Source organism: Tasmannia lanceolata, unplaced genomic scaffold, assembly GCF_043159265.1.
Source record: "Tasmannia lanceolata isolate RefF3 unplaced genomic scaffold, GAP_Taslan_0.1 ptg000024l, whole genome shotgun sequence".
Taxonomy (NCBI): domain Eukaryota; kingdom Viridiplantae; phylum Streptophyta; class Magnoliopsida; order Canellales; family Winteraceae; genus Tasmannia; species Tasmannia lanceolata.
The window spans coordinates 10,873,378-10,889,769 of record NW_027518701.1 but is presented as its reverse complement, the minus strand read 5'-3'; the positions used below and the strand labels follow the sequence as shown (position 1 = coordinate 10,889,769).

Sequence of the window (16,392 nt, the reverse complement as noted above, 5' to 3'; positions counted from 1 at the left end):
TAACTTTAAATAGTGACCTATAATCAATATACACCCTTTGGAATATGACCTTTCGCACCATTAAAATATGGGTGGAGAAATGGATTATTGCTTGGGAAACAACTCCGGTCTCCAGCATTTTTTGAACTAATATTTCAATCTCATTCTTCAAGTGTAGGTAAGCATAGGGTCTCAAATTGACAAGCTGTGCTCCAAACTTCAATGGAATATGATAGTTGTGAGAATGGTGGGGTGGCAATTCCTTTGGGTTTTGAATAACATCATGGTATTCTTCAAATGATTTTGCAAATCATCATTTGTACTCCCATCTATTTCAAGTTCGCTTTAACTCTAGAGACGGCAATCAACAAAAGAGAGAGAGAGAGAGAAGAAATTCCTTAACACCAGCTACCTCACAAGGATTAATAGGGTAAAAACTACCTTTCAGTAATACCTTTCACTGTAATTAGTTCCGAGAATTTAGTGCAAATCGAAGCCAAATACCGCTCGAGATTTTGAAATCGGAGAAATGGGCATAACGGTTCGGATTTACCGAATGTCATTCCCATTTCTTTTTGTTCGCAACAGAAAATGCACAGAAGTGCTGCCAAGAAGGGTTAAAGAAGAACAGCCTTATTTTCTACTGATTTGCTTATCTTTTTCAGGTGAATATTTATCCCGGAACAATCAATTGGAAGTCCCAAAATACTTTACTTCAATTGGCCTATTGAAATATGCTAACTTGAATATCAGTGATCTACCTACAAGGCATAGAAAAAGTCTCCAAAATCCTTTTATTCCTTTCAATCCACAAGTCCATAGACTACTCAGAAGCCTTTCTTATCTTACTTTTTCATATTAAATAAAGGGTTCGATTACAGTTATAACTAACCAAGTGGGTGATAACAATGACCACAAAGTTTAGAGTTTATTCAGGAATATTGAAATCCTTACATATTTACCAAATTTAGAGCTTCGATTTCAGTTCATGATTTTGTGTTTTAGCCTTCCTGATTACACCCTCTTGAGTCAACGATACAATAAGCTGCTCATCAACAGAGAAAAATGATTCCCATCATAAATTTTGGCATGGAAAAACAGAGAAGAAAGAACTAAGGTGTTGAGTGATTCATACCTCTCCCTTTCTGTTAAACATGCGGCCAGAACAGAACCCGCGAGCATTACTGGCAGATGGGCTTTCGATCTGTAAAACCAAGGATATGAAATTAGAGTCTAAGAAACCATGGATGAGAAATCTCAAGTGTTCAACAAGAGATTACATGATACCTACCACAAATAACAACCACTCATCAGCTCTGACGGGCCTGTGAAACCACATCCTGAAACATAAAGCAAAAAAGGAGTGGATATATTATTTTGTACACAAGTTTAACCCGGATAGGAACTATTTTTTACTGGAACATATACAAAAAGTGATCAGTCATTTGTTTTGGTAGGTAAGCAAGGATTGTGATGAAACCCTAGGCTCTTACACCAAATTAGTGCAAACCTAGGGTTCGTAGACATGTTAAGGGGGACCCGGGCATACCCAAGGTCAGTACAAGGGTAATATATAAGAGTGGGGCTATAGTAGCCCTAACACTTCAAACTTTCCATCTAAAAGCATTTGGTCACAGAACGGCTATTACTTCCATTTCCTCCCTTTGTGCTCCAGCCTTTGCCAAATTATCTGCAACTTCATTCGTCAATCGTCTACGATGCTCGATCCTCGGGTCGAGCGCTCTCATCAGATCCAATATTTCAGCAACTTGATCATGTAACCTCCAAGGTCCCTTGGATGAGCTAGATGCCCAGCACACTGCATTGGTAGAATCCCCTTCGACAATTAAGGGTCGTTGATTATTCTCAAAGGCCCATCGCAATCCAAATAGAAGAGCTCTGATTTCCACCTCATTAGCATCGCAAATACCAGCCGGCCAAGAAAAAATAACGACTATTGAAGAAGAAGAGTTTTTTAACACTCCTCCTATACCAGCTTTCCCCGGGTTACCCAATGAGCACACGTCGAAATTAAATTTCAGCCACCCCGGTGGTGGAGGGACCCATTTTGGTTTGGGTTTGGTTCTGATTGCCCTGTCCCAAATGACGGCCCACCAGTTCCTTACAAGATCATCAATCCCATAGGTAAAATGTTTCTTGACTTTTGTCCATGAAATTAGTTCGGTTTTAATATCTGCTGCTACGGGACCACAAGTTCTACTTTTTTCCACAAATATTCTTCTATTTCTTTTCTAACACACATTCCAAATTATAGCATAGGGAAAAGTCAGCCATAAAGCTTTACTAATGTCTCCAAAGAGGCCAGCTTGCTAGCCAAGAATCAAAGAACTGATTGTTTGTGGGCATACCCAGGACATACCAAAGGTCCCCAAGGCTTTTACCCATAAATGGTATGAATATGGGCAATGTGACAAAAGATGATCCAGTGATTCCTCATGTTGTGTATAGAGAACGCACAAGCTGGCCAAGCTAAAATGTCTCCTCTTTAAATGATCACAAGTATTTAGTTTCCGATGAACAACCGTCCATCCGAACGCAACCACCCTTGGAGGTGCTAAAGATTTCCATATGCGACCGATTGGTGATGATGATTGGCTATCAATTAGATGGATTCACAGATCATAGGGAGCAAGGAGATATGGGATTCCGGTTCTTTGCAAACCATAATATTTCCTAGTTAGGGTTGAGGTTGGACACCTCTTTCTTTATACAACTAACATCTATCTTGCAAAGATGCACGAGTTGTGGAGTGACTTATCTCAATCACTCGGGTAGTGGACCTTAAGCAAGATAGAATGGGTACGACAATGAGATTGCGTACTGAACAAGATCACAATAGAATAGCTTGTGGACAGGAGACAGTTGAGCTATTCTACCTAACAGGACCCTTTACATGTCCTTTGACCTGAGGGGTCATAAACGATTTAGCTATAAAGTCACCATTAGCTGTCGGCAGCCATATCCTCTCATCCTCCTTAAACTGGGTGCAATACTTCGACTCCAGTAAAGAGAGGAGCCTTTGTAGGTCGAGAATCTCCTCCTTCAGATTCCTTGGTAATCTTACATCCCAGAAACCCCTACCTAATTGACCTTCGAGCACCAGGTAGTCTGACACTGTTGCATCCGGATTGACAGCAATTCAGAATAATCTCGAGAATTCCGCACCAAGTAGAGATTTTCCACACGAGAGGTCTAGCCAAAATCTCACATTCATACCGGTGCACACTTTATACCTGATTTCGCGATCAAACTCATCCTTGATGAAACATATGGACTTCCATGCTCCCGATCCTTTCCCTCCTGCTGGTTTTTTACTATTCCAATCCCCCCATTCGGATCCGTATTTTGCCCCAACTACTCGGTGCCACAGTGCTGCTCTTTCTAGCCCATATCTCCATAACCATTTACCAAGAAGCGATTTATTTCGCAATCTAATTTTACCTATCCCAATACCCCCGCTCCATTTAGATTGAGTCACCTTCTCCCACTTAACCAGATGTCTCAACTTTTTTGCTTTGCCACCTCCATCCCAAAGAAAATTCCTCTGAATTTGTTTGATTCGCAGTGCAACTTTTACCGGAATCTTATAAAGGGACATAAAGTAGACCAGCATATTAGACAACGCCGCTTGTATTAGAGTGATTCTGCCCCCAAATGAAATGTATCTCCTCTTCCATGTAGCCTGGTTTCTCTCAATTCTTTCCACCATCGGATCCCACTGGGCAGGGGATGGGATTCCAAACCCTAAGGGAAGGAACCGGCATTCTAAGAATTTAGCAGCATAAAATGGGGCATAGATCAATAATAACATCTATTCTCAAAACAGGTTAAACAATGCATCATAATCAAATAGGTTAAAGTAAACGAAGCATAATAATCAAATCCAGCTAGGGTATTCATAGAAATTTTAAACTTTAGAGTTCATTCATCAAATATAAATTAATTTAGCCCAATGTAGATTTCATATATCAAGTCCATATACAAAACAACCGGCTCACATAAAAATAAACAAACCCCCAATAAGGTGTTACAAAATCAGATCTATGATAACTATGGCCCAATCAACATTTTAGTTGAGGTAAAAGACTGTTGGTGGATGATGTGGTCAGTGTAGGGTGATACGAGAAGGGATAACTAGGAAAAATAAAGGTGTAAACCTGATTGAAAAGGTTTAGGAATGTAGGAAATATAAGGGTAAGCTGCTAAGATGAATAGAAACTGAACTGCATCTGGGAGTGGCATGCCAGGATTTAGGGCTGCAACTTGGGTCGGGTTTTACCCTACCAGCATCGACCCGACCCGACCCGACCCGAAAAAAACATGGGTAGGGTTTAGAAATCATGGGTCCTGAGCAGGGTCGGGTTTTAAATTGGAAAACCCGACTCAATCTTGCGTAGGGCCGGGTTCAAAGAAAAAGAACCCGAAACCCAACTCGAATCATATGGGCGTACTGTGACTTTCTTAAATAGAATAAAATAGAAAAGTATTTCCAATATATTGATACAATTGTTTTCATTGAGATGATCATGACTGTTATGTGAAAATATAGAGTCCTTAAATTTATACACTTGATGACACAAATTTAGAGATTTTTGGTGTGAAGATTTGTTTCCCTCCCCCCCCCCCCCCCGCCTACAATCTTAAATTTTTTTTTTTTTTTGAAAATTAGTCACTATCCTACACAAAAAAATGAAAATCTGACCCAACCCGATCCGACCTGAGAAACTATCTTGCGTAGGGTCTGGTCTACGAATCTCGGGTTTTCCTTTAAAAAATTAGACCCGATCCGACCAGAGTTGCACCCCTATCAGGATTCGTGCCTTGATCCTCCATTGCAGGTAATGGTTGAGAGGAGAAAGAGAGAAAGCTAGAAGGAGGGAAAGAGAGAAAAAGGACCAAGATCAAGAAAAGGGGAAAGGGGATCAAGGAAGACATAGATAAGGGGAGAAAAGGAAGGAGTTTATAAATCCAATCAGGAAGGGTGGAGTGGAAAGGGAAGAAAAATGAATGTAGGATATAAGAAGGGAGAAAAAGAGAAGTAACGGAGGAGAGGTGAAAGGGAGAGATGAAAAGGTGGAGAATACCTTATGTCTAGGAGCTGTTCGTATTTAGGGCTGCAACTTGGGTTGGGTGGTCTTTAGACACTGTTCTTATTTACTAAAAATAAAAAGTCTGCACTTTCTAAAAAAGTACGCCCATCTTTACTAAAAATAGAAAGTTCATAATTACTAAAAATAGAAAATTTGTATTTACTTTCTTCATGTTACTTAAGGGGTACTGATGTGTGGGCCCTAGGTCATGTGGGAGGTAATATGTTGATGTAGACATACACCACATTTAGGTTAAATAAATGTCATTAACTCTAAAAATAATCCTACATTAAAGAAAAATAATAGCCAAATCTAATGACTAAGATTGTTGGATCACATCAGATTGACAACAGAGTCCATAACCTCACGGCTACCACAGAGAACACTATCCAGTTAAACAATGGGCACAAAATTGAAAGTGAGTAGCAGCTAACCTACAAAAATGTGACGATTAATTTCACACAAAATAGTAGTTGGCTGCTCCATGTCGTGATGTATTTTACATGTCCATGTATATTTAGTTGTACAATATTGAGATAGACTATTTCCTTTCGTTTCTGTGTTTCCCCTCATTTGTCATAAGTTATTCTTTGTATATAGCAAAGGCTCTCGCTCATTTCCCCATGCTTTTCATCATAAACTCTTCTCTTTCATCTCTTCTTGTCTATTCTATTCCTGTCTTATTTTCTTGCATTGATTCCATCTAGCATCATAGTATTAGAGCTATTCCAAAACTAGATATTTATGTTTCTACTTTGTGTTTATCAAACCATATAAGAGAAGTTCAATTTGTTTGTGAGAAAAATGAAAGAAGGATGTTTCTAATCTCATCATCATCATCCCTTGTGCATAATCAGTTGTTTGTGGTCAACCCTAGGATGGAGCCTCCAGCATAATCAGTTGTTTCTGCTCCCTGCATTTCCCGTTTCCGTTTCACATTTTGCTTCCTGAAGTCATTTCCCACCCAGTAACTACGAGGCCAAGTACAAAGCCAAGAATGATGAAAATTGCCTGACACAAGTCCTTCAATGAAGGAGAGGAAGTTATGGTATACCTACGAAAGAAACGATCCCATAATGGTTCCTTCAAAGAGCTAAAGCTCAAGAAGATGGGACCAAGAAAGATTTTGAGGAAGATCAAATACAATGCTTAAAAAATTGAATTATCAAACGGGGCGGAAACTTCACATGTCTTCAACGTTGGTGGAAACGTCAAATGTTTTCAACTCGTACGGGTGTGACTCTTTGGCTTAAAGTCATGGGTATGCTCCCCATTGACGCGAGTTCGAATCCCTCCGGGCTTACCTGATTCTCGTGGTTTATGGGTGATTGCTCGCGTCCGTAGGGAATAGTCCCAACCTAAAAATTGGGGTGGGGATACCCTATGTCATCAAAAGAAAAAAAAAAAACTTCAAATGTTTACAACATTGCTGAAATTTTTAACTATCATCGTTATGAACCGCTGAACTCAAGGACGAGTTCCCTCCAAGCAAGGAATAATGATACATTTGAAGACCCTGATAATGACACCCTAGCAGGGTGGCATTTATAAATTTGACGTAAAGAAAAAGTAGGGGCACTATTGGAAAAAAAAGATAGGGAAGGATTTTTTTTTGCGAAATGTTTGGGAAGTCCAATATGAGTAGTCAAATCAAAAAGTGGAAGCCTCCTTCACTCGCTCTTTTTCTTCATTTATGTGGTCTCCATGAGTCCACCTTCATTTTTAGGTTTGAGTCTTCAATGGTATTTTGAAAAAAATTGTTTTATTATTTCCCACACTTGTAGTAGGCGTTATTTCTTCTCTTTAAAGTAAATTACCTGTATATAAATGTATAGTTAACTTATTTCTTTTGTCTTTAATGTAAATTTCTCATATATATATATATATATTTATAGGAATATGTGTGTGTGTATGTATAGGTGAAGGGTGGGGGTATGGAGTTTTAACCATGATTTTAAATTTTCACTGAAACGGACATGAAAAGACCAAAATTTTTCTGTTAACATCCTCACCGAAACGATGCTGAAACCAAAACCATAAATATATTACATATCAATATGTGTTACATTATTATATTTATATGAATAGCATGTGAACTTTAGTATGTATTGAACTATCAGACATGCATGACAACCCATGTCACTAGTCGTTCGAAGTTGATAAACATTGTGGATGATTGTCTTGCTTATGTGATAGTTTCCAACTGTGCATGTGTGCGTATTCTAGCATTTCATTAAATTTTATCTTAAAATTCTATCATTTGTTTCTGTATCTACAAATTTCCATGATTCTATAGGGTTTCCAAAGAAATTGTCAACCGAAGCCAAAATGTTCTGTTCTCTGGTGACCGAAACCAAAATTTAAAACCTTTTGTTTTAAATTGGGCAATACATTTGAAACTTGTAAGCTCTTCAAAGCTCATAGTAGAGTGAAGCATTGGTGGATTCCTTTTTAATATTAATTTGAATTCATAATTAGTATTGTTTATCTATTGATCTCCTTCTCTTTCATTTGGTATTGGCAGTTACCAAACTTAAGATTTCCAACAATTAGTTTTCCTTTGTTTGTGCAATCAAGAAAGACCTTGTTCTTGGTAGTAGCATAATAACTGAAAATATTAAAGAAAGATAAGAAGACTAAAACTAGCAGAATGCGCATGATAGTTTTTTGATTAACTTCCAACGTGCATATGCTCACATGAAAATTAAAGGATAAAGAAAAAAGGGCCATTTTTTAATGAACTTTCAAGACCATTTCAGCATCAACAATAAAATAAGTGTACAAATGAGCTGAATAATCTATTTTAGAAGTAGATCTTCCTGCACACACACCACACACATACACACGTATATAACCATGGTTATAAATTTTGGTTTAGGTGTAAATTCGGGAAAAAAAAATTAATTTAATTTTTAATCCAAAATTTCAGCCGAAATTGCGGAGACAATCTGAAATTTTGGGTTTTGTGGATTTAGGTTTCGGTCCCAACAGAAACCAAAATTTCGGTATTTCGGCCGAAATTTAAAACCATGTATATAACACAGATTGTTACATCACCCTTAAATAATTGAATATAATCACAAGCAGAAGAAAAATAGCCACATTCAAGTATAGTAACATACTATTCAAATCTAAATGTTCATGTTCTCTTCAGATTAGCTTAAATAGATTTTATTGTACACTTAAAGGAGATAAGGTATTGAGATATACGAGTGATCAAGACTGAGTGATGCTGTCTTCAAACCCATTTTGCGGTGAGGATTCAGGGTTGCTCTTAGGAATATAAGATCTGAAGCATATGCTACCACACACCTGTTGCACAGCCATTCCAGAAAACCAGGCACATTAAAAGTTCTGAATTATGAAATATATGATTATTATCCAATAACACACATGTAGTCTATTTTCTGAAGTAAGAGATATGCAAATACAAGAAACCAAATCATAATTTCTATCATTTTCACCCATATGATTTTCCTTCATTGTGCCCTTGTAATTGGCACCGCAAAACACATTAAGAAATGCTTTGTTTCTTTAATACATGTTATTTTAATTTTTGGTCTTTTGATAAAACTGAAATAAAAAATAAAAGCATAGACTATTCTTCTTTTATGTTTCAGGAAACAATCAAACTATAATTAAAGGTTTTACCTAGCAATTTATTTGTGTTGATTATTCTAATTCATGTCACCAAATTAACTCTATCTTTTCAAGGATGCTGTTTTCTTACCAATTCCAACCTTTCTATTTTACAAAACTTTCATTTATAATCAACGCTTCATTTAAGAAAACTAAATGCCATGAATGGCACCTGTGCCATGCCACTACAATTGTGTGCTTGTCATTCTTGAGCCATAAGTCTTGAGGAACCCAGTACTCCAACTGACAACGTAACCATGTAAACAATCACACACACTTATTAAAATTGGCAATCAAAGGAAAATAAAATCAATGGTTTAAAAGTCCCTCTTCAATATTGTTAGAAGTATATATGTGCTTGAGGAGGGATTGCAATTTTAACAATTTGCAGGTCCTCTCGGAAGGATGGTTACCATGACAAGGGTAAGATCTGGCGAGTAAAGGAAGGAAGAAAAGGAGAAGAGGAAAAGCCCTTGGTTGGGGGACTGGTGTCAGAAAGGAAAAAATTCCTAAGAAGTGGCGACCTCTGTTAATACAACAGCCCACCATTGATTAACAGTGACGAGGGTAACCGATGGCCTGACTTCGGGACAACCTCTCCTCATACTGAGGGAGGGGTTGCAACACTATCTATTTCCGGTAAGTGGAAGTGCGAATGAATACCCTTAAATCCTGGTTGATTGGGAGGACAAAGGATAAAAATGGGACCTTAGAGGACCTGTGGGTTTGGGCAAAAGGTTTCTGGGACACCCCATCCCTCCCTTGTCCTTGCAGCCTGGCGTCGAACGAAGTTCTATTTATGTTCGAAACAGAGGAGCAGGCTTCAAAGATCCTATCCAAGGGAGTTGAGGCGTGGGGAAATAAATTACTTTCTCTATCTGTCTGGCGTAGGGTTTATGCCCAGGGTGCGGAAGCCCTCTAGGTCAATTTTTATGGTATTCCTCTACACGCATGGGCCATTTCAACGGTGGAAGCACTAGGGAATCTCCTTGGTAAGGTTCTGGAAGTGAACATGGAAGGGAATCACAGCCAATGTATGAGCTTTGCATCGGTCAAAATCTTAACCCCCCGATGGTCGCTACTTGGTTCCCATGTTAATATCCGGATCTTAGACCACCACTATCCCATAGGAATAGAAATCCAAGAAGCTGCCGGGATAGCTCCTGGTCTGCTGATGTCACCTGTTGAGTGCCTCCCAACTACCTCGGAGTTCTAGAGTCGTTCCTCCGGCGACCATTTGGGTCCCACTCTGCTAAATTCAAATTTTAATTTCGAATCCAATCAATCAGAATCAATTGGCGATTTTGTGCAGGGTACATTCCCCAAGAGTGCGCCTGCTGTATGTGCCTTGGGATCTGTAAACATGAATTTTGGTCAAATTCGTCCTTTACCTACTAGGACAGGTTCTAAGAGGAATGACCCTTCTGCCCCTAAAAGTAATTGTGGGCAGGCGGTTCTAAAGACCTCAACTGGTAAAATTGCAAAAGTTAGGACAACTTTGGAATATCTCAAACCTTGGATTCCTGGCAGGACTTCTTCTGGATTGAAACTTAGAGCTCAAAGAAGTTTCTCTCAAGGAAAAATTTCACAAGAAAGCTGAAAAGATTCTCTGAACCTATACTAGCTGGGTCGAAGGGGAAACATCTTGGTTGGAGCTCAATTTATCACAATCCTTCCCTTCTTTTACCCACGATAGTTTCTGCCTATGGATGAGCGATAGGTGGCCCCTCTAGCCTACGTATATGATACGCTAGAGAGCAGAGGAGTGGGGGGGGGGGGGGGGGCAATTGTTTCAGCTCCCTAGGTGGGGCGGGGGTTTCCTGGATTTTTTTGTGCTCAAAGAGGGCTATTGGATAAAAGGTGCCGTAAGCGTGTAGACAAAGGACTCTTGATGCGTTTTTTGGGTTTTGTGGAAAAGGAGCTGCTCTCAATGAATGATTAACAATCGCAATTTGGGGTGGAAGGATAGGTATCATCTAGGTTTAGGTTAATACCACCAAATATACCTCGTGTTCTGAGAATAGTCTTTATTAGATTTCCAATACTACTTTAAAGATAGTTGGAAAGTTCTTTTCCTATTGGGTTCGGAGGTAGGATCGCGACGGCCATATAAATACTTTATTTAGGAGGGAATTAGTTATACGTATTCTAGGGGATCAGAAGATTAGTCACTGTTCATTGCCTATAACCAGGTGGTGAATCTCTTATAAAGGGGCTTGGGGAGATAATTGGGTTCCCTTAGGTTATTTAGATTTAGGCCATCTCTTGAACAACGCCCGACCCAGCAATGGATCAACAAAGCGACGCGCAACAAGGCTCATCCTGTCTCCCCTCTTGTTCTGGAGGGTAGAAGAGGAAGACCTTCATGGAGATCTTTGTTTTGCAAAGGATTCTCGGTAGGATGAAGGCGATGGTTTACGATGAGGAGATGCTTCTAAGAATGACCCAACCCATAAGGAGATTACGAAAGATCTCCTCAAGAAGCAGTGGAAATTGTTTAAGAAAGAGGCTTAGGACTGTCCATGGACATTCCTTCGTGTTTCTGGGTTAGACAACGTACAGGACACCCACTCGCCGTTGTACAAGCACCCTTTTCGTTTATATCCTAAACGAGGAGAAGAACTTCAGGAAGCATCGTTGGGAAGCAAATACGTTAGTGGGTATTCGACTGGTGGAGGAGAGGATTGCCAATCGGAAGAGCCCCACCTTTCTGGAAATGGAACCGGAGAACCCCATCATAGACATGCCGGATTTTCAAATCCAGCACCTTTTGGGGGAGTTAGAAAAATGCACCTCTTAGGCGACAATATCTTCCCGATTTCACAAAGATATCTGGAAAAAGAATATTTTTACATATGCTAAATGGTTCGGATGGTCTACGAGGTAGGTAGTGGAATAGGTTTTTTCTGGAATGTTACAGAATAGACAAGTTTTGGAGGCTTGGGGTAATTCCCTAAGTCATCTTACGTTGTAACTAGTTGGGGACTCCTGGTCCCGCACTTATGTAAATATGATTGGAATATTAATACAAATTTGTCATCTTTCCAAAAAAAAAAATGTGCCTAAGGTCGCTTTGGTCCTAGTACTCTTTTCACCTTTATATAAGTACATAAGTGAGGGGGAGCTATCCCTAACTCTCTTCTCATTCTCCTCCCTTCTCTTCTCTCTCAACATGGTATCAAAGCCCTCAGATTTTGACCCCTAGGGACGACCATTGTTCTCTCCTTCCCTTTTCTCCTTCTTCTCCTAACCCTAGCCCTAGCCCTAGCCATCCCTCACCCTCAACCTTCACCAGCCTCCCTCACCCTCACGACCCCCTCAACCCTTGCCATCGTGCTTGCCCTTAACCCTCACGACCCTCGCCCAGCACCCGTCCAACAACCCTCTGCCTCCCATTCCAGCAAACCCTCCCATCCCCGACACCTCCCCCCCCCCCCCCCCCTCGTGACCCCGTCTCACCACCCTCCACCTCTGCCCGACCTCCACCACCCTCCCTCCACCTCCACCTCCACCTCCACCTCCTCTCCTATAAACCCTATTCCTCTCTCTTCTAAACCCTAATAGTCTCTCTCCTCTCAGCCCTAACCTCCTTTTTCAAGGGACACTTGTGCCCCCTTCTTCTCTAACTCCCTCATCTTACCCTTTAAGGGGTTACCTAATGAAGCCCTACTCCTACACTCTCCTCTCTTTGTCTTGAATCTTTAGTCTCTCTCTCCTTTCATCAATAGTCTAAATCATCTTCGCCACACTTATTCTTCCTCTTACGCGGCCCCACTTTACCTTGATGGTTTCCATCGTCATTCTTGCTAGACATCTTATGTCTTCTTCAGCTATGAGCCTTCTTCGGAGCCGCGGTATGTTGCTTGGGCCCATTGTTTGATCTTCCTTCCCTCTACTATTGTCTGTCATTGCCGTGGTTGTGAGTTCAGTTTATTGTTGTCCTGACGGATCCTGTTGTCATTATGGATTCCCCCTGTCAGCACCACTCAGCACCACTGCTCCACCTTCCGCTCCTTCCAGTTATTCACCCTTTGTGGAGCACTCTTACCCACAGATGACTTCGGAAAGACTCGAAGGATCCAACTATCTCAATCGGCGTATGGCAGTTGAGACCTATCTCCTAGCTAGATGTAAGGTTGATTTCATTGAGCGTGGTCCTCCCTTGTCTACGGATTCCTCATATGCTCGAAGGCGGGTGGACGATGCCCTCATTCGTACCCTCTTATGGCAGAGCATGAAACATCACGTTGCGGGCACGATGATGTTCCTTAAGACCTCCAACGCTATCTAGGATCATACAACTGTCTATGTTTTGTCGTTAAAAACCTCACACGTATCTGCACCCATACTCGGAGTTGATGCAGCACCAACGTGGCAATACCCCTCGCTGCATTCTACAGTCAGTTTGTTTCCCATTGTTAGTAGCTCGATGTATTTATGCCCCTCACAGCTGATCTGGCCACTCTTGCCTAACAATGGAAGTAGCTCCGCGTTGTTCACTTCCTTGATGCCTTGGCCCTGACTTTCTGCGTCTCAGACGGCAGATTGTTGACTACGGTTCCATTCCCTCCCTCGTGTGCTCAGCAGTGTATTTAGAGTGGTTACACTCCTGCTGTGTTAGTCGATGGTTCTGCGGTCGCTGCATATAGTAGTGGTCATCGTTCTAGCTGCGGCGGTGGTACCTTTGGCCGTGGTAGTGGTCGTAGAGGCCGTGGAAGTGGCTGAGATTTAGGTGGTGGCCGTGGTACTGGTGGGTGTGGCTGCCCTTATTGCACTCACTGTCAGGTGGTTGGAAATCATTTGGATACTTGATATGCCGCATCCTGAGCTCCGTCCACACCGTGCTGCTCATATCATTGCCGCTAGTCTACCTGATGCATCTGCACCATCCTTTGCCAACCCAGCAGCAGCACCTGGAGATACTTTTGTCGTCTCCAGGGCCGACTTTGAGGAGGTTCAGCGCATCTGTGCTCACACGGCTTCCTACTACGGGTTTTGCACATCAAGATAGTTCACCTGCCTCTCTTCTCACCACCTTTAGCTCCTGAATGATTATTTTGGGGCATCCAACCACATGACGGGTAATTCTGCTTCACTTTGTTCATTTCAGCCGTTTCATTATGTCTCTCCTTCTATTACTCTGGCTGATGGGACCGCTACTCCCATTTATGGTATTAGTACTATTTCCACTCATTATGGACTTACCTTGTCCTCAGTACTTTGTGTTCCTAAGTCTCCTTTTAATTTAGTTTATGTCAGCCAACTTACCAAATATCTTAATTATTTTGACTCTTATTTTCCTTCTTATTCTCTATTTTAGGATCTCTCGGTTGGGAAGCCGATTGGTTCGGGTCATGAGGTGGATGGGCTTTATCGTCTTGATTGTACACCCTCACCTGCCATTTTGCATACTTCAGTCGATGCCTATCAGTGTCATTGTCACCCTGGTCATCCCTCACTGCAGTGACTTTAGTAGACATCCATTGTTTTTAGTCCCACTCAATCTTTTCAGTACGAGTCCTGTGACCTTGGGAAGCACCATCGTGTTTTTTCCCTCCAGAGTTGTTAGTCGGGTCACAAGTCCTTTTGAATTGGTACATTCAGGTGTATGGGGTCACTTGAGGACTATGTCCCTTTTTGGGTATTGATATTTTATCATTTTTGTTGATGACTTTTCCCGTATGACATGGCTATTTTTACTTAAAGACCACTCTGAACTCTTTCATGCTTTTTGCAACTTTTATGTAAAGATTACTAATCAATATAATTGCACTCTTAAATGTGCGCGCACTGATAATGCTAGGTAGTACTTTTCTACATCTAATGCCTTCCAGAACTTAGTATCTACTCATGGCATCATGCATCGGTCCTCTTATTTTTACACCTTTCAACAAAATGGTGTAGCTGAGAGGAAATTGAGATATTTACTTGATATGGCCAACACTCTTCTCTTTCAGATGTAGATCCCTAAAGCCTACTGGAGAGATGCCATCCTTACCTCATGTTTCCTAGATAATAGATTTCCCTCCTCCGTATTTGACGGAAAATCTCATTTCTCCGTCTTACATCCTCAACATGATCCATTTCCCCTCACTCCACAGGTCTTTGGTTGTGTTTTCTTTGTCCACAACCTCTCTCCCGGCCTCGATAAGTTAGATCCTCGGACGAAGAGATGTGCCTTTCAGGGCTGATCTCGCACCATGAAGGGTTATCGTTGTTATAGCCCTCAGCTTTGGCACTTATTTGTTTCCGGCGATGTCATCTTCTTTCAGTCTGGCTCTTTCTTTACTACTGCTAAGAGCAGTCATATTGTACTCGACTCTCAGGTTCCTCTCCCTCTTCCTATTCTACCATATCCTATTGTGCCCCCTTCCTCTCTAGTGCAGGTGAATTCAGCCCCTCCAGCTCCTATGAGGGTCTATCAGCGGCGATCGCGGCCCGATGCCCCCACCCTACACCCAAGGTGTCGTCTTCTCAGCCGAAGATACCGAATCCTCCATCTCAAGTACCTCTTCTTCCCTCACCAGATATGACTATAGACTCTCCTATTGCTTCCCGTACTCGTTCCCGTTTTATTGCACATCCTATTTCAAACTGTCTCTTATGATCACCTCACTCCTCTATTTCGTTGTTGTGTGTCTTCCCTGTCTTCTATTTCTTTACCGAAGTCTGTGCCCGAGGGCCTTACACATTCAGAATGGTGTGCTGCTACGGATCTTGCGATGGCCACTCTTCATGCCAATCATAATTAGGATTTGGTCCCTCTACCTCGAGGTTCTCAGCCCCGGGGCTGTCGTTGGGTATTAGCAATCAAATATTTGCCAGATGGGACAGTTGAACACCTTAAGGCATGCTTGGTTGCCAAGGGTTATACACAGACATTCGGTGTTGACTATACTGAGACATTCTTCCCAACTGCCAAAATTCCCTCTGTTCGAGTGTTGATTTCATTAGCCATCAACCGAGGGTAGCCTTTATATCAGCTTGATGTCAAAAATGCCTTTCTACATGGACACCTAACTGAGGAGGTTTATATGGAGCAACCTCCTGGGTATGTTTCTCAACGGGGGATGTCCTCCGTTTGTAGACTTCACAAATCATTATATGGTCTCAAACAATGTCCTAGAGCATGGACTGGGAGATTCAGTGATGCTATTATCAGATTTAGATGAAACAGTGTGCGGCTGATCACTCCATCTTTAGCCATCAGTCTGATGCTGCACATGTTCTTCTCATAGTGTATGTGGATGATATTATCATTACAGGGAGTGATTCAATGGGCATGCAGAAGTTGAAGACTTTCCTGTAGAAAGAGTTCTCCACTAAGGATATGGGTCGCCTGAGATAGGATTGAGGTAGCCTATTATCGCATTAGTCTTTCCCTTTCACAAAGAAAGTATTTATTGGACTTATTAGGTAAGACATGCTCTCTTGGGGTGAAACATGTTGCCTTGCCAATGGACCTGAATGTAAAACTTCTTCCAGATGAGGGGGAGTTGTTAGATGATCCTAGCAAGCACAGGAGGTTGGTTGGCAAACTTAAATACCTCAGAGTCACTCGTCTAGATATCTCATTTGTTGTAGGGGGTAGTCAGCCGGTTTATGAGCTCACCACATACTTCTCACTGGGCAGCGGTTCTTCTGATTATCAAGTACTTGAAAG

At 41.4% G+C, this 16,392-nt stretch overlaps 1 protein-coding gene across 1 annotated transcript in view; it reads right to left on the bottom strand.

Moving 5' to 3' along the window:
• Positions 1-750: 750 nt before the first annotated feature.
• LOC143857148 (acyl-CoA hydrolase 2-like) overlaps positions 751-16,392 on the bottom strand; it is a 117,999-nt gene continuing 102,357 nt past the window's right edge. Inside the window, exons 14-17 of the mRNA XM_077367468.1 lie at positions 8,301-8,402; positions 1,271-1,319; positions 1,115-1,183; positions 751-1,024 (exon numbers count right to left, since the gene is read on the bottom strand). Of these exons, the coding sequence (XP_077223583.1) occupies positions 947-1,024; positions 1,115-1,183; positions 1,271-1,319; positions 8,301-8,402 (298 nt within the window). The 3' untranslated portion in view covers positions 751-946. The remainder of the gene's footprint in view (positions 1,025-1,114; positions 1,184-1,270; positions 1,320-8,300; positions 8,403-16,392) is intronic.